Source organism: Macaca mulatta, chromosome 1, assembly GCF_049350105.2.
Source record: "Macaca mulatta isolate MMU2019108-1 chromosome 1, T2T-MMU8v2.0, whole genome shotgun sequence".
Taxonomy (NCBI): domain Eukaryota; kingdom Metazoa; phylum Chordata; class Mammalia; order Primates; family Cercopithecidae; genus Macaca; species Macaca mulatta.
The window spans coordinates 148,544,947-148,570,330 of record NC_133406.1 but is presented as its reverse complement, the minus strand read 5'-3'; the positions used below and the strand labels follow the sequence as shown (position 1 = coordinate 148,570,330).

General features: G+C 41.0%; 1 protein-coding gene and 1 pseudogene across 2 annotated transcripts in view; both read right to left on the bottom strand.

Moving 5' to 3' along the window:
- The window catches only part of TGFBR3 (transforming growth factor beta receptor 3), a 206,181-nt gene that overhangs the window by 68,337 nt on the left and 112,460 nt on the right, over positions 1-25,384 (bottom strand). For both annotated transcript variants that reach the window (XM_001098281.4, XM_015144723.3), the window contains exon 4: positions 10,518-10,655. In XM_001098281.4, coding sequence (XP_001098281.3) covers positions 10,518-10,655 — 138 coding nt within the window. The remainder of the gene's footprint in view (positions 1-10,517; positions 10,656-25,384) is intronic.
- On the bottom strand, positions 12,238-12,393 carry LOC114674722 (U2 spliceosomal RNA; annotated as a pseudogene).

Genomic DNA, 25,384 nt, shown 5'->3' with positions numbered 1-25,384 from the left:
AAGTTCTAAAGGGCATGCCCTTGGAGGGCAAGAATGGAGGTGAGGCCTCTAGCCCAAAACAACTGTGGCTGGAGCCTCCTTTGAGCTTCCTAAAATTAGCTCTGAAGCAAAGGCAAAGCCCTCTTAAGCAGGCCACACCCATTTTCCAGTCTACATTGAAAAGTCTCTGAAGACGATCAAGGTGATCTCCTAGGTCAAAGCCAAGAAGGTTGAACTGAACATATTTAGCATCAATTAACAAATGGTCCCCAAAGGGTTAAGGATAGATGCAGATATTAAGGCATCCTGGTGCAGCTCATCCGGAAATGCTCCAACTGGGACCACAGAGAGAAAGTGCTCTTGGGAAAGGGGTCAAGAAACAGTTTTAAAATCCTTATCCAAGTGAAATACTGATATGATCTAGATCCCAGTACTGAAATAAGTCATGCACAACACACTTCGCTGAAACAAGAACTTTACTCACCTGATGCGATGCCCTGATTTGGCTCTACAGGTTCAATTCTGAAGCCCTGTTCTTGGGACAGTCATGAGTGACTCCAGACTGGAGGCCAGAGTTACAGATAAAATCATAGTCATGCCCTCGAGTCAGCAGTGTGACTGTTCCCAATGAGGTCCCCATTTACCATTCTGGAGAGTATTATTATTATTATTGCTAACATTTACAGAGTACTTACTAAGTACTGTCCATGGGTTAGGGCCCCCACTTACTAGCTATGGGACCAGGTACATGTTAACTTCTTTGTCTCAGTTTCCTCATCTTAAAACAAAGACAACAAAAGCACCTACTTCACAGGCTTATTATGAAGACTAAGGTCATACATGTAAGTACTCAGAAGAGTATCTCACACATGGCACACACTAGAAGTGCTTGTTAAACATACACATATGTGTATATGTATCCTCACATCAGGCCATGAGATTTGTCTGACAGATGCTGATGTTGACAGGCCACGAGTCATTCCTCCCTATGGCAGGACCATAGCTTTCTTATACAAACTGCTAGAAAAGGATATAAAAACCCTTTTAATGGATTGGGGCGTGGCTCCAAACAGTAGCTCTGAACATCACCCTGCCATCTGTATCACCCGGAACCAATAGAATCTCAAGAACAGGCTCTCCATAATAAAGATGGAAAGGCCAGAGATCAGATGGACTGTGAGACTTTTGCTGGAGGTAGTAGATGGATGACTCCCTGACTTCCAGGTATATACTGTGTCATTCACCACCTCAGTGGGACAAGGCAGAGGCAAAGCAATGATGACTCCCTAGCACAGCGGCATTAAGGACCCACAGTTGCAACAAAGACCCCAGGCCATCTAAGGATAGAGTGTTAGGAACCAAAGGCAAAAGCAGATCTTGAGAAACAAATTCTATCCTAGACACAGATATTAGAAAGGCTAAAGGACCCCCTTCCTTCCCTGCAGAAATCAGAAGTAGCTTCTAAGCTAGAGTTAGATAATGCGGACTTGAGGTGCAAGAACCAATTTGCCTCAAATAAGCCCAACAACCTGTGCCCAGGAAGGAGTTGGACCATCCTGGAGCTGCTTTCTGAGATGGGGAGTGTGGGCCACCTGTGGAGAACCCTTACCAAGAGCATCATTGTCTATAATTTATGAGGAACAAGGCATAGCCACAGCCTTCAAGTCAGCCTCCCAGAGTCTCCTGGTAGACAGCTGGGGTTTTTTTCCCCTTCCTATTACATGGAAATAGAATATTCTGCAACCTCCTTTAACAAAACAGTCACTTTTTCTACCAAACAGCTCTCTGGAGGCTGGCCACCACGTCAACAAAGGGCACCAGAGATGTGACATTTGATACAATGCCCAACACTTGGGAAGGGCAGATGCATCTGATTACCAGATTAGCCTCAGGCAATAAAGCCTTAAAAGACGTCATGGGACTCCACATGAAGAAACACCAACCTTGCCTCCTCAGTGAAAGTGAGTTTATTTGACCTCAATTTGTTGAATGAAAGCAAAGCCTTCACAGGGCTGCGACCCATGCCTGCACACAGACATGACACAAGTCCAGCCAGAGCCAGGAAAAGTCTACACTTGCATGAACCCTCCTGGACAGGATGTCTTCCTCAGGAAAAATACACCCAGGCAAATCTCCCAGGGGCCACGGGCCATTCACTCACTCCCAACATTCACCAGCCTTAACCCAGCAAGTTAGAATAAATCCCAGGGAGTCTTTCAAAAACCCCTTCTGGACCAGGTTTACCAGTTGAAACTGGGCTCTTTCCAATGTTCTAATTGCCATAGTGACATTTAGGAAGAGCTCAATGGCCACAATAGGGCCAAAAACTCATTCCTAGGAAACAGGAATGAGTCGTTTGAACTAGGGTAGTTGACTGACCCTAGCTCATGAGAGGATCAAGACCCATATAATTAAGGCTCTTAAGGACAAGCCACAAAACCAACAGATGAGCAGACTCCGGAATAAAAATGCATGGTACACAACCACTTGGAATATCCCACAGGACACAATGAGTCATTCTACAAGAGACATTTAAAAAAAGAAGAACCACCACCAATCTTGAAACATTTAGTTATTTAATCTGCCTTCAAGAGAGAATTTATCTGGGGAAAGACCTCACTGCAAAACACAAACTGGTATATCCGGGTCCCTGGAATACAGGGGTAATGCTTCTGGCTGAGCCAAGAGCTGGGTTTGTGTCTGCAGCCCTGACCCCTTTGCCACATGCTGTTCTCCAGAGCCAGCCTCAGGCAAGAAGCTGCCTTGATTGCATTTGGAAGAAGAGAATTCTCATTTTCTCCAATTTCTACTATTCTCATCTTCTCCCATTTTCACTATTATTTAGTGTAATAGTACTTAGCACACTAAACTGCAATTCCTAATTTTTCAACCAGCTCTCACACATAATGGGAAGCTAAGGACAGGCAATTTACCCCAGTTTTCCCTAGATCCTCCACAGCTAGCACAGTTCACAGTTAGGCACTAAAAACTGGGTGTTGGATGAATGAACAAGTAGATACATAAACCATCATACCAGGTATGCTAATTCTGTGTTTTTTTCTGAACGTGGGGGTGGGGGAACTGCCAAATATGGGAAAGAAGGAAATTAGCAAAGAAAAAAATTATTTCCAGGTTTTTTTTAATGCAACACAATAGAATACAGAATTTTTTTTTAAAGAAGTTCCCTTCTCCACAAGCAATCTTGAATGTCTGAGTTATTCTTAGGGCGTTTTTGGACAGACACTACAACCCTCAGTTACACATCACTTGGCTTCATGAAAAGGTAACAGCTGGACATGCGCGGTGGTATGGGCTGTGCATGTCCCTTCCTAGTGCCGCACTGAGCACACATCTGGGGCTATTTAGCAACTGATTGGAAATTTAGCCTTTTGATTTCCAGTTAAATACTAGGCACAGGAAAACAAATAGCACTTGTTTTTCACTGAGTCTTGTCAGTCATCCAAACTCCAGTGCAGACCAGAGAACTGCCTGTGGTTTGGTGGCAGAGGTCCAAAATATTTGGACCTTTTTTTTTTTTTTTTTTTAATGCCTCTAGTTTAAGTAAAAGGAATAAACTAGATGTTGGCAGCTCCAGCTTCTTCACCCATCCCTCCCTGCTTCTTGAAAATACAAAACTGGTTTTAAATGTATTAATTTACATTTTTCATTAGGATTAAGTTTTTATTTGTTTTTAATCCAAAGCTAATAGTATAGAGTTTGGTTTCTGTCATTTATTTCAACTGCCCTGCCTTGATATTTACTTGGATTTGCTGAGGGGGCAATGCTCAATTTGCCAGTTTCTGTTCCAAATTAAATTGGGATATAATATCTAGCAGTCATGCTATCAAAGAATCACGGAGTTTAAAAGCTGGGAGGAACTTTAGACATGAGCTAGTACAATCCCCTCATTTTAGAAATGAGGAAACAAAGGCCAGAGTAGTTAAGTAGTAGTTACATTCTCAGTGATGTATAACTAGTTAGTGGCAGAGCCAAGACTAGTACTCAGGCGTCCTAACATCCAGGCCAGGGTGTTAACTGGAAACAAAAACCTGAATTACCTCCGAGTAGAGCTGCCCGATAAAGTACAGGACACCCAGTTAAAGTTGAATTTCAGGTAAACAATGAATACTTTTTTAGCATATGTTATGTCCCAAATACTGCATGGGCACACTGACAAAATTATTTGTTGTTTATCTGAAATTCAACTTTAACTGGGCATCCTCTATTTTTATATGCCAGCTCCGGCAATGGTACCTCAAAGACCAAAATCCCCTTCCATGCCCCATCCTCCACTCAAACATACACACATTCACATACATTTGCTCTCTGATTTTAACGATAAATGGCTAGAGAAAAAATAGATCACAGCATAGTAATATCGAGAGTGAATGAGGTTGGAAGAAGCTGCTTATTTCTTGAAACTTCTAATCTTAGATACCCTTTTTTCCTTATGAGCATGCAAAGTGAATAAGCCTGACATAAGTAGGCTGGCCACGGCCTCTGGACTAAGCATTTTAGGTTATTAGAAGCCAGGCACTAGGGTCTCATCTTGAAAATGTCTGCTTGTCCTAGGGCTCCAAGTCTACAGACCTTGCAGGAGAGAATGCTCCAATTTGGAATACAAATAAAGCAAGATTAAAAAAAAATTAGAGGCTGGGCATAGTGGTTCACACCTGTAATCCCAGTACTTTGGGAGGCCAAGGCAGGTGGATGACTTCAGCCCAAGAGTTTGAGACCAGCCTGGGCAAAAAAGTGAAACCCCACCTCTACGAAAAAAAAAAAAAGTCAAAAATTAGCTGGGTGTGGCAGTGCATGCCTGTAGTCCCAGTTACTCAGGAGGCTGAGGTGGGAGGATAGTTTGAGCCCAGGCAGCAGAGGTTGCAGTGAGCTGAGATCATGCCACTGAACTCTAGCTCGGGCTACAGAGCCAGAAAAAAAAATCCTGTCTCAAGGGGAAAAAAAAAAAAAATCAGGTACATGGCATAAAGTAAAAAGATACACTTTAAAATCTAGTTCATGCCCAGCACTGTGGGTCATGCCTATAATCCCAGCACCTTGGGAGGCCAAAGTGAGTGCATCACTTGAGACCAGGAGTTTGAGATTCACCTGGACAACACGGCAAAATTCTATCCCTACAAAAAGTACCCCCAAGAAATCAGCTGGTCATGCTGGCATGCACCTGTAGTCCCAGTTACTCAGGAGGCTGAGGCAGGAGGATCCCTTGAGCCCAGAAGGTTGAGGCTACAGTGAGGCATGTTTGCACCACTGCACTCCAGCCTGAGTGATGGAGTGAGACCCTGTCCTCAAAAAAAAAAAAAAAAAGAAAAGAAAAGAAAAAAAAAAGTGCTGCAGCAAGGTTTTCTTGCTAGTTTTATGAAATATAGTTCACATCCCATAACATTCAGCCTTTTAAACAATTCAGTGTTTCTGTGTATATTCACAAGGTGTGGTATATTCACCACTATGTAATTCCAGAACATTTTTATCACCTCCCAAAAGAAATCTCATATCATTAGCAGTCATTCCCCATTTTCCCCTCTCATCAGCCCCTGGCAATCACTAATCTACTTTCTGTTTCTATAGATTTGCCCATTCTGGACATTTTATATAAATTGGAATCATACAATTTGTGACCATTAGTGTCTGGCTTCTTTCACTTAGTATAATGTTTTCAAGACCCATGTATGTTGTGGTATGTATCAGAACTCCAATCCTTTTTATGGCTAAATAATATTCCATTGTATGGATATAGCACTTTTTTCATCCATTCATCTGTTGATGGACATTTGGGTTGTTTCCACTTTTTGGCGACTGTGAATAATGATGCTTTGGACATCTGTGGACAAGTTCTTGTGGACATGTGTTTTGTTCAATTATTTTCCACAGAACCATTTTACATTCCCACCAGCAATGTATGCATGTTCCAATTTCCCTACAGCTTTCACAACCCTTGTTATCACCTTTTTTATTATAGCCACCCTAGTGTGAAGTGGCATCTCACTGGTTTTCATTAGCATGTCCCTAATGACTCATGATACTGAGCATCTTTTCATGTGTTTTGTGGCCATTTGTGTCTTTTCTCTAGAAACTGTGTATTTAAACTGTAGTATGTCCTTAAAGACAATTTCAGATTGTGGCTCTCCTCAATCTTTTTTAGCAAACTCAGGTTGAAGGTTCAGGCATTATCACCCAGTTAAGTTAGCTTACTTTTTTTTCAGTGTAGAAATCAATGTATAAATAAAAATGGGCTTATGTGATCCTTCTAAGAGATTATTTGTAGTTTCAACATGGCACACTGAGAGAGTAAGATGATTTTTATTTCTGATTGTTCTCTGGGCCACCCATACACCCTGCAAAAGGAAAACTACAAGATTATGACAACTTCATCACGTGTGTGCATGTGTGTGACTCACACTCAAAGATTCGCAACTTGAAACTCAGCCCGAAAGCGTCACTCTTCATCCCACTCATATTTCCTAGGTAACCAGAATAGCCAGATAAAGGAGCTGCACCTGCAGAGAAAACTAAATCCCACTTTCTCCCTGCCTGACATGCTCCCTTCTTGCCTGTGCTGTGAGGGGGTGAGAAGGACTGAAATGATTTGACAGAAAAAGACAGATGCCTTTATTACCAGTATTAAAGTATGTTTTTAGTCACCCTCATGGGTGGCTGCGATTTCTGGGTAACATAAGGCCCTCCTAACTAATTATGAAAGTTTTCCTTTTTTAATTTGGGCAGTCATAACAACACAGACATGTCCATTTAAATAAAAAGGTCACCCTGATAAATGAGTAGATGCTGTTACTTGAAACTTTTCTCATCACCATATTAAAAAAAAAAAACAGTTAAAAGTATTGTAACTCTACATACACAGTAGACAGCTCTGAGACAGAAATGCAAACCCTCCAGCAGCATATCAGGAAGCAGGCAAGGATACACGTGTCTTGGACTGAGAGTCAAGAGACCCATTCGCTTTCCACAGCTCCTCTAAGCTCCCTGCATAACCTGGGAGAAGACAGTGATGAAAATGGTGAAGCCTCCGTTTCCAGAGATCCCATGGGCCCTCTGAAGTGTTTGATGAACACTTTATGGAACATAATTTAGTTATCTTATCCCCAAACTTTAACTCTTAACTATATAAATGGATAAAGAGAACACACTACTGGATTTCTATTGATCACCAGACCCTCTTTGGCAAAGGCTGTCAAGGAGATAAGCAGACACTAAAATTCATTTCAGGCCACAGAGAGGAAGGGAAAAGCCTGCCCACGGAGAGTGGCCCAGCTTGTGCAAGGACTTGCATCACTCGTTGTCTGCCGATGTGAGAATGTGAATGAACAACAGATGTTCCATCGTCCCTTCCAGGCCATGAAGAAATGTACAGACGGGAAAAAAAAACCATTTTCCCTAAAGGAAGCCTGCTGGACAACAAAGCAGAGTTCAGGTGTCCTGGAATTTAAATCCTTGACTTCGCCTGATGCTGCCTCCCATGTGTTGGTAATTTTAGGCTCATTATTTGATCTGCAATCTCCTAACATGGGATTGATCCAAATGGGGTTTATGTTCAATTGTTTACTAAAGCTGCCACCTTCTTTCATTGTTAGTGTCCACGCTGATGGCCAAGAAGCAGTTTTTATAGATTTTAAGCAAAATTAAAGCAAATTAATAACTAAGAGTAAGACTCTTTCCCTCAAAACCCATGGACTGGCAGACTGAAGAAAGAATCCAGGCAGTGATAAGTACGACTATGACATACATGGCCCACACTTTCATCTGGACCTATAGCCCAGAGAAATAGAACCCCTTTCAATCTGGGGCCAGCCAAGCTAGATATTTCATAATTACAGATGCAAATTCAACACCCATCCCACATGCTCTTAACTGTGGCTAGAAATAAATAAGAGCAGCGACAGCAGGTAATGTCTACAAACATTGTATATATGATCTCGCTTACTCAAGATAACAGCCCTATGATGGAGGGCCTGAGAAAAATCCGGCTTAGAGAAATTAATTTGCCCAAGGTTGCTGCTTGGATCCAAACCAGGACACGCACTGCCTTTGCTCATAATGTCTCCATAACCTGCCCACCATGGTAGCCACTAGCCTCACGTAGCTACTGAGCACCTGAAATGTGGCTAAGTAGGACTGAAGAACTGTAATTTAAGTAGCCACGCACAGCTATTTCCTACAGTATTGAACAGGAAAGCTCTACAGTATGAGGGCTAAATGTGCATATGACTTTATGATCAGAGCCATTAGTATTACTATCACAAGTAACTTTAATTAGAGGAGACTGGCAGTGATTATGAGTACGAAGGCAGACAGTTTAGCATAACAGCTTGTAGAATAGGTCCTATCTAGGTTTGAGTACCAACTCTGCAAGTAACTAGCCATGTGGTTTGGGCCACTACTTACCCCCTCTAAATCTTAGTTCTTCATCTATAAGAAGAGATCTACACTATCGTACTGTAGAAGGTTATTGTCAGAATTAGATAAAGTATTAGAGAATTTAGTGACCTGAAATATCCTAAGTGCTCAATAAACGTGCCAGTAATAACAACTAAATAATTACTGGTTTTTGGCCTTTTTAATATAGAAGTAATAAGAGTTGCAATTCCCAGAAAAGGCTACAATAAAGTTATTGTAATACCCACCTTGTAAATGTACCTTTTGAGCTTAAATGTTTTATTCTGAAATTAATTTAAATTTACAGCAAAGTTGCTAACACAAAGGACTCTAGTATAGCCTTTAACTAGATTCATCTGTTTTTAAAATCTTGCCACATTTGCTTTATTCTTCTCTCTATACAACATGTTTTTTTCCGGAATGATCTGACCTTTTAGCTCTTAACCTTAAAGAGTATTGAGTATGTTTCCTAGGGATATTCTCTTACAGAAAAACAACAATTATCAAATTCAAGGAATATAACATTGATACAATATTTTAATCTATAGGCTCAATTATAATTTCACCCACTGTCCCCCTAATGTCTTTTATAGCAGCTGCCCCACTCCCTACCCAACAGGATCCAGCTCAGGATCACATGTGTCTTGTCTTTTTGTCTCCTTTAATCTGGAATGGCTCCCCAGCCTTTCTCTGTCTTTCATGACTGACACTTTTGAAGATTACAGGCCAGTTATCTTAAAGAATGTCATTCAATTTGGTTTAGTCAGCATTTCTTCATGATTAGATTCAGGTTATATGCATTTCTGGCAAAAATACTACAAAAGTGATGCTGTGTTCTCTCTCATTTATAGGCACACAACATCCATCTGCCCCACATTGCTGATATGAATTTTAATCACTTGGTTAAGGTATCATGGGATATCCCCAATGTATATAGTCACTATTTTTTATGTGTAATTAATAAGCAATTTGTACAAAAGATATTTTAAGAATATCTAAATATACTATTTCCTGAACTCCCTCCATCTCTGCTAGATTTAGCATCTGTTAATAATTCTTACCTGGTCAACTTTTATTATGATGGTTGCAAAATGATCATTTTCTAACTCCTTTGCTCCTTCTATGTTTACTAGCTGGCATTTTACTACAAAGATGAGCTTTTTCTTTTCTCCCTTTTACTCATTTATGTACTTATTATAATAATTGTATTGACTATGGATTCTTACATTATCCAACAAGAACCTTTGAGTTTTTAGAAGTACTCTTCAAATACAGGGGAAAGAAACTACAGAGCTGGATTGGGAGTCATTAACTGGGCAAAGTTTATTCATGAGGCAAGAGGAAAACTATTAACTGGGGACTCCACTTGTTTTGGATGCTTGTGGGCAAGAGAGGTTTAAGGCCTCAGGCGCTGCAGTTAGGACATTAGCCTGCAGCTCTCGCAATAGACAAATGTGAGTTACCACTACCAAGTTGCAGTATTGCTCATCATCAGACATGATATCATACCAAAAAAATTCCATCCAAACAACCCATCTATTTCTCCACAACTAGCAACTTGAATGTTCTGGCAAACTCAAAGGGACATGATTTACAAATAGTAGGTAATATTTGGATCTTTCCACAAGAGCTGGGTTCCAGCTTGTTTTTTTAATAAAATACAAATGACTTCATTTTGGAGCTCACTGTGTCACTTTCTCAACAAACAGATCCTCAGATCAGGAATCAGGCCTGTGTTATATACAAATAGTATGGGTTCATGCATATTTATTTTGTGGTCAGGGACCACACACCCGGTAGCCAGTTACAATATTTACAGTGCTCCTGATGCCACAAGTGGGGTTTCAGAGCTGAAACCAAAGCTCAGGCCACACAGAGTATGACGACAGATCCTGCTCTAATGTGCGCACTAGACCCCGGCTCTGCCCACAGAAGATGGGCAGGTGTGTCTGCTTTCTGTGAATGCTTATCTATGTCATCCAAATATCATTAAGCGCATCCTCCAAATTTAACACTCTTTGGACTCTGGCATTATTTCAATGAAAGTAAGCCGTTATTAAAAGTTTGGCAAAGTTTAAGGATTATTATACCCTTGTGCTAAAGATCAGTTTGGGGGAGGTTTAAGCACTTACCAAAAACAGTCTGGAGACCCCAGTGGCAAGTCTCTCTGTCTTCAGATGCCACACCAGGGGGTGTGGGGAGTTGAGCAGGAACACGACAGGCTTGTGGTGGATGTGGACTGAGGAGATGGGATTCAGGTGAAGTGTGACCTAGGAAGCAACAGAAAGAGGGTAGAAATCTTAGCCCTGGCTTTCCATGAAAATCACTCAGAGCAGCCTCTGGAATACTTTTTTGCAACTCACTATCAACAGAAACAACCTATAATCCAGCTCAGATCCTATGACTAAGATACATTAAGTTGAACCAGATGACATTGCCAATATTTGACCATTTTTTACTACAAAATGGCTACTTCACATGGGTCAACCACACTAATCTCAACAAAAGCATGAATTAGCTCCCCGTCAAAGAACAAATAAACAGAACACATTTTTTTCTGCCGAAAAGTCAGCAAAGGTGGAATAAAAGTTACCTTCCCTTAGGCCTGCTTTAAGCTGTAGGTTAAATGACTAAGGTGAAAACTGGAAAACAAAATCCCCTGGGGGTGGGGTCATCCCTCTGGATCTCCAGAGAAACGACTTTCTTCTCCTCCAGGTAAGCTCCAACCTCCATAAAGTGAAATGGGTTCTGCCAAAGAAAAGTGTCAAAAGCTGAGAGAAAGGGGCTGCCAAGGGAGGCTGCCAGGGCTTTCGCTGTCTCAGCTTTTAGCTCGAAGGGCTTTTCCAAAGAAATGAAGCACAAAGGACACACAGAATAAAGAATAATTGTATACAACCCCTGTCAAAAAAAAAAAAAAAAAAAACAGGGAAGAAAACCATGGAATGGATACAAAAACTCTAGCCAATTTTGACAGCAGATCAAGGACTACTGCAGGTCACCACCATTGTCACGAACATCACCAAAAAGCACCTGTGAATGGAGCTGCAAGCCATGGACTCAACCAAGTCCTCTTGGCACACATGAACCCAGGGCAACATGAACATAGGAGAACAAAAGGATATATAAGGAAATATTGACTAGATACTTTCATACAGTCTGTCCATACTGGCTTTCCATACACAGCGGGGAGGCAAGACCCAAGCATCACATATTTAAACAGAGTGAACTCATCAAAGATAACCATAAAGTAATAAGGGAGGGACAGGCCAAAAAAGGACTTAGGCTAGAAAGACACAGACTGAGTGACGCACTGGGAATAATAGTACATCTCAGCTAGAATTTTCATGAGGATGACATGGTCTAGATCCACAATCTGAGTCTGTACAACCATCAGGTACTAAATGCTGGACTACTTCACATTTTCCCAGTGGCTGTCAGCCAACTGTGATCTCAACATACTTCTACCTTTTTTTGCAGGGACCACTTATGACCAATGTCACTTATCATAGTATACTCTCAGGTCATTGATAAATAAGACACTCAACTTTCATTATCTTTCAAAACCCAGGTTTTTGCACATGGTAGGCACTCAATAAATGTCAAAATAATGTTTTAATTCTCTGCTTTTCGATGCCACAAAAATATTCTATGAATAACTTGCATCATCTTGTTCACTAACTTGAGTATGCATGTCTTAATTTCCAAAATGGACTGTAGGCCAGGAGTTTGAGACCAACCTGGCCAGCCTGGAAAAACCCCATCTCTACTAAAAATACAAAAATAAATTAGCCGGGCATGGTAGCAGGCACCTGATACTCAGGTGGCTGAGACACAAGAATCGCTTGAACCCAGGAAGTGGAGGTTGCAGTGAGCCCAGATCGTGCCAATGCACTCCAGCCTGGGCTACAGAGTGAGACTCTGTTTCAAAAACAAAAACAAAAACAAAAAACTGTGCTTAACATATACACGATAATACACTTGATCTTAGCCAAAAGGCTGGGAAGTAAGCATACACAACAATATTTGATTTATCACAGCAAATTCATATATTTATATGTTACCTAAAGGAGAAAAAAAGGTACAAAGGAATTTAGCTGGATAATTTGCAAAAAAAATTAAAAAAAAAAGCAACAATCTAACTGCCATGAGCTATTTCTGCACACAGCTAGGATCATTTTTATATTTGGCATAAGCATAGTGCTAAATCAAAATACTAGATGAACAGTGACGTCAAGTACAGCTACAGCAAAGTAATGTGCTCCTTGGTTGTAAAGACTCTACCTCACAGCACACTTTGGAGATGCTGTCCGCCTCTCGAAATAAATAGACTGATAGCCACTGAGAAGAAGAAGAGATGCTATAGAAACAGCAGAAGCAAAGATTCAAACTGTACTGAACAAAGAGACACACACACTACGGAGAATGAAGGAGGGATGAAATCATCATTTGTTCCAGAGTACCTGAAAACTGCAAAGCAACACTCTGACTGTCACTAATAGCATGTATCAGTAAAAGGTTTCTCTATTTATTCCAAGACTATTTACTGAGTACCATAATGACACAAAGAATAGTAATGTATATCTGCAGGGGCTGCATCAACTCTTCTTCTGAAGATTTTCTTTGCAGTACTTAGGCATACAATTCTTCTTAGAGCTCATAGATAAGCAGAAGTTTGGGTCAAATATATACTACAAAATACTAATAAGCATGTGTCTCAAATGAACAAGAATTTTTTATAAAAGCTCATGAAATGAGAAGAAAAAGATCTATGAGACAGATATTGGAGCTCAGGTCCAAAATTTTCCAGATGGTCAAAAGTGCTGAGGCCTGGCTCATATAATCAAGGAAAGATTTCTAGGAGCCACAGCCCTCAGCTTTCCTGGAAACAGCTCCCTCTTCAATATGTGGCAGTGTCTGGCCAAGATGAATCTCTGACTCTGGCACACGGGGTCCAGGCAGAGCCCCAAAAGCCATTTGGCAAAGAAGAATTCACACTACAATTGGGAAATTCAAAGAAAAATACCCAATAGTTTCTTTAAAAGATCATTTGGCAGGGACAAAGAGTCCTGCAAGCACCCGCTCACCTAATCTCTCAGCAGCCTGTCTTTTCTAGGCTTCCCCTGCTTGAGTAAATCTTGCTGAAGGGAAGATAAAGGACAACCAAAACAACTAACAAAAGAACGATGGTATAAAAGCTTCCAGAGAGAACACACTGCAGTATCTCAAAGAATTCCTGGTTAAGTTGCCCAATTTCTCCCAGGTTGGAAAAAAAGAAAAGAAAAGAAAAGAAAATCCTCCTTCGGATCAATTATAGCTCAGGGTAGACTACAGTTACAAATATAAGAACATCCTGAAGCTTTTGTGGTTACATTCTCCAGTGCTCACGGTCTAAAGGCCGAGCGGAGGTAGACTACAGCAAATAAATATCCCGTGAAGAAACGATACAAAGAGTATCCAGCAATCTCCAGCTTGGAAATCCAAACAGTAGTTTAAAGAGTTGACCATCAATCCTAAGTCAAATTTACACATAAAAATACAGGTTAACATCTTTGTCTATGGGTTCATAAGTAATAACGAATCGAACACTGGGACCATGCGAGCTGTGAAGGCTGGTAAGCTAAAGGGGATGCAGCTCAAAGGAAGCAGCAATGACCAGTCTCGAAACCACTGGCTTCTTTGTAAATCTTTGGGAGTCATGGAGCATTTGAGAACTTAATGCATGTATGAACCCTCTCTTTATCAAACCAAACCAAACAAAAAACATCCACATCACACAAACTTTTGCAGACAATGTCAGGGAATTACATTCATTGCAGGGCCCATGAACTCCAGGTTAAGCACCCATCAACCCAGGTTAAGAACCCCATTGTAAAAGAGTAAGAAAATTCTAACAGCAACAACGGTAACAAAATGGCTCCATCTAATTAAACTACAAATTACACCTCTGGTCTTAAGATGTCATCCTTTCAGGAGAAGAACTAATAGATGAAGACTCAAAACTAAAAAAACTTTAACATGTAGTTTCTGGTGGAACCCATACTTTGACCACAACTGGTCCATGAAGCCTAATCCAAGAGTTCCTGTTCTAACCATGCTGGTCTCAAACAGTGCTGGATATTCGGTATTCCTTATGGTGTGAGAAAATGCAAGCAAATCTGATCTGCCACATCCCTTATGTAACACCATCCCTCATACATTGCTGATTCTTCCCCTAAATGGAAAAGAGCTCATTGGTCTAACCTGTTCTACAACATCTATTCATACTAGGTCTTCTGCGGTTATCTGTGCAACGCAACGAACATATAATTTTATAAAGAAATTCAAAGCAGATCTTCTGGGTGTTTTTCTGGGGAATCTGAACACAACTTGGACCAAAGTCAAGGACAACTCTAAGGAGCACAAAGCCTTTGAGTAGTAGAAAGACCACCTCCCTATCTCCCACTTGGGAAGCATGTCCTTGCTCACATTATCAGCAGAAAATAACAAGGACAATCTTTTCTGGACCTTGTTATAGTGAAGGCTTCTCAGTTCTCTAAAGATTATCTTTGATAAGCAAAAACTATCTATTGTCTCAAACTCTGTAAATTACTGGGGGAAACCCTACTTACTTTATGGAAAGATTCCTTATGAAAATTGTTTTGAATTTCCCAAGATTCATAATACAGACGCAAGGCATTTCTACCATAGAGATTTCAGAATATGTATTAGTTAGACCCCCTACTTCAGGGGTTCATTAAAACAAACGAAAAAGCAAAGTAAGCAAGCAACTGATACGCTAGTCTAACAGCTGTCCAATTTTGCTAACGTGTCAGTGAGGTCCATTTCAACATTTCTGATTCTTAGAACAGCCCCTGTGGACCTGTGAAGCAATGAAGTCATCCAAAACACTACCAGGGAAACTCTTATTATCTAAAACCAGACCAAATAATTCTCTGAAATGGATGATTCAATAATCAGTTTACACTAAGATAAGAAAAGAACTCCAACAGCGTGCCTACAACCAAGACCCATAAAATCACATGCTGGTCTGTATATAGCCATCATCTGTCCCCTCTTCAGGGGTAAGGAGATATCCACTTGGCAACAATGTTAGTAGTAACTGAAAACATCCTGAATCTGGGTCTCCCAGCACCCACACTTTGCATGCACAAATGGAAAGGCATAAACCTATTTCAGGACACTAGGGTCCTACCACTGAACTCAAATTTCACTGACATTTGGGCAATATGACTTTTAGGAACTCAAACCTGACCCCAGATGGATCTAAAATGTGCAACTGACTGCTAGGGGTGGGAACAGTATTTATTTAGTTGCTGCTGCAGTATTTAGTATATTCTGGTCTACAGAACCCCTACAGCTGATATTTTATTCACCATTGCTTGTCCTTCACCATTTGGGAATTGGTATAAAAAGATTCCCTCAAAATATTTTTAGAGAACTGGATTTAGAGCTTTTAAATGTTTCCTTTTTTTTTTCTTTATATTTCTCTGAATTTCTAGAGGAATATTAATCAGTTGGTGCTGAATTCAAGAAATCTTGACATACACACATTCCCCTACACACACACCCAGGGTCCCCATCCTGACCTGGGGCACTCAACTGACCATTCTCCTTGGTCAAATGGTATCAAGCTCTTTCCCAATGGTTTTGTCTTGAAACCACTTAATGTGCTGAGACGGACACTGGCAGTTCATTTCAGGATTCATCGCCCCTCCCCCCAACAAGGACATGATTCAGGATTCCCTGAGAACCTCTGAAAATAATCTAATATAACCACAAAAGAGACAAAAAAAAAAAAAAAAAAAAAAAAACTAAAATGAAAGTCTGAAGTGGGATGCAGAAATAAGCTCCGCTCCATATTTTGTATGCCCTGGAAAAATACTGGGAACTAAATTTGGGTTGGGGGTGGAGGGGCAAGAGCTCATATAAACAGAGGAGTATTTATGAAACTACAGGTCATGACCTTCTAAAGGGGTCCTGGGAGCCGTTGCAAGGAGATTCCAGAGACCCAGGCCCTTCCTTCCCAGAGCAGCCACAGCTCCCCCGGCTGCAGGGAAGAGAGGCAGGCAGAGTGGAGACCCTGATGTGTGGGTGGTTCCCGTGGAGGAACGCTGCTAGTGCCCTCAGCAGGCCACTACTGATGCAAGTCTGAGGACACAGACAGGCACTTTTCTATCATTCTTTGGCATTAAGATAGGTTGTGTGAACAGTGTACTGTATACATCACTAACACATTGCAGCCTTGCAAGATTCTGGCCTAAAGTGCACCACAGTGCTCCAGATGGACTTGTGGGTCCAGCTCACAATGCCATCTCCAGTAAAATCTTTCCCCCTCCCTCAGACAAAGCTGGAGCTCTCTCAGACAGCACTGGTGTTTCTACCTCTGCCTGGCACTATAATGATCTGTTTAGATCAAGCTTGTCCAACCCATGGCCACATGCTGCCCAGGATGGCTTTGAATGAGGCCCAACACAAATTCGTAAACTTTCTCAAAACATTATGAGATTTCTTTTGTGATTTTTTTCCTTTTCATTCATGAGTTATCATTACTGTTCATGTACTTCATGTGTGGGCCGAGACAATTCTTCCAATGTGGCCCAGGGAAGCCAAAAGATCGGACGCCCTGGTTTGGATGTTTGTCTCCCCTGCCACTGTGTAAATTCCTCAGGTCATTCTCCAGGGGCAGAAACTGAGTCACACTCATTTCTGTATCCTTAGGCCTAGCACAGGGCCAGACATTTAGTAGGCAGTCAACAAGTTCTCTGAAAGAAGGAATAAAAGAAGGAACGAACAAAAGTTATTAATGAAATGTGACTAGAATAATAATTACAGAGTCATATTGTCCTGTTTTTCTGACCAGAAAAAGGGGGTCAGGGTATACATAGTAAACAGAACATTAACACATAGTCAAGAAAAGCAGATTCCAGCTACTGAAACAAAAGACGGGGATGCTTCCTGGAAGGTATGCTGGACAGGATGTCAAGGCCACACCCAGGTTTTGTGGGACAAGCCACCCTAATCGTCATCCTCTCTATGTGTAAGACAGCGTAGAATGGCACTCAGGCCATCCATGGGAACCACACAAGGCAAAGAAAAGAAAATAGAAAATATTTGTTATCTTAAACAGTTATGCAAATAAAAACACGTAAAATGTAAAAAACCTTTGGAGTGTGTTTTCTTCTTTAGGGATAGACAACAAAGGTAAAATATTCTGAACAAATGTTTCACTATCTTTTAGAGGCACAGAAATTTACATGGGTTTTCATGTAGGCAATTAAGTGTGTTAGAATGGTTAGAAATTAAAATTCTAGGCAAACTGAAGAAACTCAATATTTGCACATTGATTAAAATGGGGGGAAAGTTTGATTTATATATATATTCCCCGTCACATTTAATAAATACATCCATTCAGATCACTTTATTTTTGTTTTTAACACTAACATGTAACCAAAGCCCCATATAACCATTTACTATACAAATGTATTTCCCCTCAAGTTCTCCTTTTTGGAGACAAGATCTCACTCTGTCACCCAGGCTGGAGTGCAGTTGCACAATTAGAGCTCACCGTAACCTTCAACTCCTCAAGCAATCTCCTGTCTTGGCCTCCCAAGTAGCTATAGCCACAGGCATAAACCACCATGCCCGGCTAATTTTTTTTTCTTTTTGGTAGAGACAGGGTCTTGCTATGTTGCCCAAGCTGATCTCAAATCCTGGTCCCAAGCAATCCTCCTACCTCAGCCTCTCAAAGTGCTGGGATTACAGGTGTGAGCCACACAGTACCTGGCCTAATTTCTACATTTTATAATGGGCTTCAAATTAGCTTTGCTACTTACCTGTTTAGTAAGCCAGTATTCTGACATGTGTATGTCTTTACCAACAACAGAATCTTAGAATGGCCTGTGTGTCAGTACTGTGGTGTATCAAACTGCATAATAAAGAGAATCACTGGAGTGATCATGAGAAGCTGATTTACAAAATAAGCATAGCAGGAACTCAGTTCCCACAAAATCTGGGTACTGGAGTAATCATTCCATCTGCTACACGCAGTCATAGATGAAGCTGTCGTCACTGGGTTAACAAGAATTCTGGACAGAAAATAGAGTTATAATTAAGCATTAACATGCTGCTGTTTGACCTACTTTCTTGTAACCAAAAGTCACATGCACTAGATTCTCACTATTTGCATCCCCATCACTCCTATAGATAGATAGGATGTCCGATGTTAGAATCCTAAGGGCTGTGTTAGAGAATTGCAGGAGCAAATCCTGAATTCCAACGGGACAGCTGACACCAACCAGTTTAAAGACCCCCACAAAGGAACCACCAAATCAGCATGAGAACACCGTTTCTTTATCTCCCTGTCCCATGACTTTACCCTGTACTCTTCGACCCATCAACATTCTCCATACTTCAGCCCACTCCAAAACCCTTAAAAATTCCAACTCCAAACTCCTGTGGGAGATGGATTTGAGTTTCCCCCAGTTCAGCAGCTGTACAATTAAACCTCTTTCTCTGCTGCAATCTGGTGTCTCAGTGTATTGACTTGCTACGCACATTGGGCAATGAACTATAATGGCGGTAAGATCTCAATAAGGATTTCTGTTTAAGCAGCATCTTAAAGTTAGTTAATTTGTAACAGCAAAAACAAACAAAAAACCCCACAAAATGCAGTTGATTCAGGTAGCGATTTAAGATGCTCTCAGCATCCAAGGATGGTATTTGGATTCCCCTGGGCTAAAGTACAATCTTAGAAAGTATATTAACCTGAAGCTGGTAAGGAATTCTTTAGGAGTACAGTGTTACCTTGCTAGCAGAAATCTAGAGAGAAGTAATTACTAAGATATGAACATTCAAAAACACCACTCTTGGATTATTGTTACAAACAGTGGTGGCAGCAATAGTGAAAACCATCATCATCATATCATCTCCTAAGGAAAGACAATAGGTAGATCCATGGCTCCTGTTGAGAGTGCTGCTCTCATCAAAAGGAAGTGCTCTGCATAATTATCTAATTAATCCCATCTTAAAGGTAAAGAAACAGGTGTTCTTGCCAAAGTCAGAAGGCTAGAAAATGACAGTGCTGGAAGTAGAATGAATGTCTCTACCTGTCTGTCTCTCTCTCCCCCTACCTACCAACCCCCATCTTTAATCTTGGGTGTCAGCCTTGGGGCACAGAGGAGAATGGGAAGCTGCTCTATAGTAGTAAGAGGCAGGAACTATTTTACTGCTGGAAAATATATACAAACTCAGCAAAGTAAACTTCTCAATTCTTTCTGGAAGCAGGGAGAAATGCATTAATTACTGTTTTGTATTTTCACATTGGATCACAGAAAAAAAAAAAAAAAGCCATGCTCTTTAAGAAGACTTTGTGTTGGTCGGGCACAGTGGCTCACGCCTGTAATCCCAACACTTTGGGAGGCCAAGGCAGGAGGATCACCTGAGGTCAGGAGTTCAAGACCAGCCTGGCCAACATGGAGAAACCCTGTCTCTGTTAAAAATACAAAATGAGCCGAGTGTGGTGGCACATGCCTATAATCCCAGCTACTCGGGAGGCTGAGGCAGGAGAATCCCTTGAACCCAGGAGGCGGAAGTTGCGTTGAGCCAAGATTGTGCCATTGCACTCCAGCCTGGGCAACAAGAGCGAAACTCCATCTCAAAAAAAAAAAAAGAAAAGGAAGAAAGAAAGAAAGACTTTGTGTCCAGAGGATGTTACTGACCTATATCCTGTTGACCCATCTCTTAGAGCATCCAGAATCTGATCCTTGTATTAACTTTGTACACACAAACTATCTCAGAGGATGGGGTGGGACTTGTATTTTTATCACCTTAGAACCTAGTGCAATATCTGGCACTTACAGGAATTACAGTAATATTTGGTGACGAATGAATGAATGAAGGAAGGAAGGAAGGAACTGATATGTTTTGGATCTGTGTGCCCATCCAAATCTCATGTCAAACTATAATCCCCAATGTTGGAGGTGGGGCCTGATGGGAGGTGATTGGATTATGGGGGTGGTTTCTCATGAATGGTTTAGCGCCATTCTCCTAGCGCTTTCTCATGACAGAGTTCTTACCAGATCTGGCTGTTTAAAATGTTTAGCACCTTGCCCTTCACTATCTCTTCCTCCTGCTCCATCCATGTAAGATGTGCCTGCTTCCCCTTCACCTCTGCCGTGATTGAAAGTTTCCTGAGGCCTCCCCAGAAGCTGCTATGTTTCCTGTACTGCTTGCAGAACCGTGAGTCAATTAAACCTCTTTTCTTTATAAATTACCCAGTCTGGGTATTAATTTATGGCAATGTGAGAATGGACTAATACATGAATTAACACACACATTTTAAAGCATAATTCAATGTCTTCCAAGATCTACATTTTCTTCTAAGTTGGCCACATCTCCTGTAACCCAATCCTTTGGGTCACTCTGCCTTCCTTTCTAAATTACAGGCAGTTTGACCTGGTGGTTAAGAACAGCGACTCAGAGTCAGGTATTAGGTTGGAATCTCAGCTCTCCACCTACCCACGCTAGGGCCCTGAGGGATATTAAGACTCTACTCGCATCAGTTTCATCAATTGTAACATGGGGATAATAATTGTATCTATTTCATCAGATGTTAAATCTGTCATTTGTCGAAAGCACTTAGAACAGTGACTGGCATCTGGTAAGCACTCTCTAAGTGTTAGCTATTATTACTTCTGCCCACTAAAACCACAGCTGCTATTCTCCATTCCCTTGGTTCCTATGGAAAGAAGCTCTTGTCTATACCATCCTCCACTGAGGCTTCAAGTCAAAAAGGGTTTCCTCATAGTCCTCTAAACATCAAGCCGTTGGCAACCTTGGACTCGGCTCACATCCTCTTCCTAAACCAACTTCTCTCTGGGCACACACAGGCCCTGTTAAGCTTCCCCTTTGCCCCCACTCTCTTTCTTCCCCACCTGGCAACCCCACTTCCTGAGTCACGCTCCCAAAGCTTACTCATAGCACTATCATGACCAACAACATCTCCAAGGCTCACTTCATTCTAGCCAGACTTGGAGATACTTCAAAGGCCCCATACAATTGGAGAGAAGAATAAGGGAGCTGTTTTTTTTCGTTTGTTTGTTTTCTTTTTTTAATACAACACATCCTGAAGGGGATACCCTGTTTCCATGCGTGTATTTTACTGTGACACAAACCGATCACTCTCAGGCTTCAACAAGCTCGGTGAAGACCTCCACCAGATACAAAACCAAAAAGGCCAAGACAGCTGCAAAGGTTTCTATTTCCCTAGAGATGGGAGTTTCATGGAAGGCTAAGGATCACCACAGCAACCAGACTACAAAAACAGTCGTGGGCTTCAGCACCATAACTCTGGTAAAGCAATTTGTGCTCCGTGAAAGGCTGGGGCACAGAAGTTGAAGAATGATCAAAGTAAACACTGCTCCTCAGGCACCATTTTGTTGTGCTGATTTCAAGACACTGAGTCTCAGCATCAAAGTTCTGTTATGAAAGATGCGCATCGAGTGCCAAGGATTTGCTAGGCTGGACCGCCTGCCCTGGTGCAAAGGTCTGGAGAGAAATTCATAGCACATTTTCCAAAACAACCATTTCAAATTTGCTCTAAGAGCAGACCAGGGTAAAAATGTATGCCATTATATCAAGTTACCCTGCCCATGCTAGAACAACTGTTGATCCCAATCCTGGATTTAAAAAAAAAAAAAAAGAGTGGGTGATTTTTTCTCATAAAACCCTAAATAGACTTTATCCCATGCTCAACTTACATAGACTGATTCCTACAGATTTAAGAAAAAAAATTCTCTAAACTTTATTAAATACTAAATGAAAAGAATCACCTGTTCTAGTCTCTGATCTGCTACCCTAAATCTATACTACAGTTTACATAATAAATAAGAAACTACAGCGCACTATTTCTACACTATATAGAAGCAGCAACTATAGAGTATAGTAACTAAAACAGAAATCTCTTCATGGATTTATAAAAGCCTTCAATATTTATTAGTATGATTAATTATTAACTATGTTAACTACAGCTTGAATATATAGAACTTGTTCTTTTTAAAGAAACTCAGATTGGTCTACCTGAGTAATCTTACAATATCCTCAAAAATTAGGTTAAAAAATATATAGTTCCCATTAGCAAATTTATAGAAAAATCCCTCAGACCTCTGTTATGTTGGCAGTACACAATGCAGTCCTAAAAAACACTTAGTGGTAGTGAGAAATCTGTAACTTAAACTGCCCCAAACAGGAACACTGAGAAAATACAACTACAACCGTGTGATATGTACACATACTTATCACACCCCTTTCTCTAGGATGTGTCCCATGTATAGTGTGCTGCTTTCTGAATCTTTTGTGGGGAAGGGGTCCACTTACACAATTTCTGGAGTTTCAGCAGATGCTCAGTAAGTCAGCAGGGACTCTGCTGTCAACAGAATTTATTGTTCCATAGGCCCCTCTAGCCCAGCAGTTTGCAATGCATAAGAGGTAATTAGTAATATCTAACACCTAAATGCTTCACAGACAGGAATGAATGGCTTGGCTTACAGGCTTGCTCAGTCTGTTCTAGCCGCACCTTCCTCATTTTATCTCTAGGTTAATAAGCGTGAAGTTACTAAGCAAACAGGGAAAAGAAGTTCTCATGTTATGTTTTGCACATTTACTATTCATTCCTCAGAAACTGAATGGCTATTAAATGCGTAAAGCACTTTACTCAGTCAATCATGTGGAGATACTAAGAATGTTTTAAGATATACTTTATGTATATATTTTTACAGGAATTAAAAACATGATTTCATGTTTAGGAAGTTGAGGTAAAGTCATTTTTTAAGTGAGTAGATTTAAGAAAAATATTAGGGGCCAGGCGCAGTGGCTCATGCCTGTAATCCCAGCACTTCGGGAGGCCAAGGCGGGTGGATCATGAGGTCAGGAGGTCAAGACCATCTTGGCTAACATGGTGAAACACCGTCTTTACTAAAAAATACAAAAAAATTAGCCGGGCGTGGTGGTGGGCACCTGTAGTCCCAGCTACTAGGGAGGCTGAGGCAGGAGAATGGCATGAACCCGGGAGGCGGAGCTTGCAGTGAGCCGAGATCGTGCCACTGCACCCTAGCCTGGGCAACAGAGCAAGACTCTGTCTCAAAAAAAAAAAAATAAATAAATTAGATAAATAATGCAAATAATATATGAATACTACACAAACTGTGAAGACTAATAGCACATATAAACTTATATTTGGGAAGCACCACTAGGTAATGAAAGGGCTTCAAATGTGAGTCAGACACAATACTTGCCCTCAAGAAGTTCACAGTGTGATGGGGGCAGAGGGACAGGCAGATACAAACACATCTGTGCACAGCAGGAAGGGGCACTTCAGCTGGGCTGCAGGGTCAATGGGGAAAGGTGGATCTAAGGGGTCCAAGCAAGGAGGATGGCAGTGGAGGCAGCATGAGTGGGTCTGAGGAATACTTAATTCAGATGGAGCTAAGGAAATATAAAAAAGAATAAAGAAAAATGTCGTTGAAAGGGTACTGGAGCCAGATCACAATGAGCCTTGAAAGCCAAGCTTAACCAGTTAATGAAAGACGACCATTTGCTTTTCAGAGACATGGACCATGATTTGCTTCCTGATAGATAATGAGTACACTAACTTCTGGCTTAGTAAGTGCCACTTAGTTAACCACATTACTGCACTGATTCACTAAAAGAACTTCTGTTACCTGACTTACTTGCCCAAAAGAATACATATCGTTCACAAATCTAATAACAATTTTAAATCCCATTTTTGTTTAGGATCCCATTCCAAGTCTTCTATATTGTTGCTGAATTACCAAGGAATATCTTGCATGGTGAGAAAAATCAAGCTTTAGCCCTTAACCCTAAATCTCCTAGACTTGAGGAGTTTGTTCCCTGGCTTTGTTCCCAGGTCGTAGTCCCTCAATAAACACTTGTTAAGTTTGGGGTATAACCATAAACTATCAACAAATAGTGAGCTAGGAGCCTTGAGCATTTCTATAAGGAACAACTTATAGGGCCTGGTAATTCTGGTCCTGGTTATATTATTTTATGCAAAAGTCTGTAAGTCCTATCCATAATTCTCTACTGTGTAAGAAATGAGCTGAATTAAGCCTCTTATCTATCCCTCTACTTTATCATCCCTAAGGCGAAAACAAGTCACCATTGTACAGTGGTGTACAATATCTTCCTGAGATGCCCTCTTAAATCTTGGCAAGACATATCAATACAATATTAGCATCTTCAGTACACATCTGAGACCATTTTAGGTCAGAATCTCTCTCATTCTCTTCAAAGAAGAAAGTAAGTAAACTGTTGGCATGAAATTTTAGAAGAAAAACAGGATTGTCTGATTTCTACAAAATAATCAGTTGTTGTTTGTCCTCAAGGAAAAAAAAAAGTTAACTGTCCTTGCCTGAGAAACAGAGGAAATTAACTTTCACTATAAACCACAAACGCTGGTGCTCCCCAGTTTTGCCTTCCTCCTAATGTAAGATCCTAACATATCATTCATTTTAAAAAGGGGGTCAGGCACAGTGGCTTAGGCCTGTAATCCCAGCACTTTGGGAGGCTGAGGTGGGCAGATCACTTGAGGACAGGAGTTTGAGAGCAGCCTGACCAACACAGTGAAACTTTGTCTCTAAAAATAATAAAAATAAATAAATAAATGATTTTTTTGCTGAAGTATCTTACTTTGGGCTTCAGTCTCCCCATAAATGAAAAGGTTAGACTCTATCTCTATGGCCACCTATAACTCTACAGCCGATGGCTCTTCCAGTAACTAATAGAGTCAGTAAAACCCTTCAAGACAGATCTCTAGGCCAGGCACGGTGGCTCATGTGTGTAACCCCAGCACTTTGGGAGGCCGAGGTAGGCAGATTACCTGAGGTCAGGAGTTCAAGACCAGCCTGGCCAATATGGTGAAACCCTGTCTCTACTAAAAAATACAAAAATTAGCTGGACGTGGTGACAGGTGCCTGTAATCCCA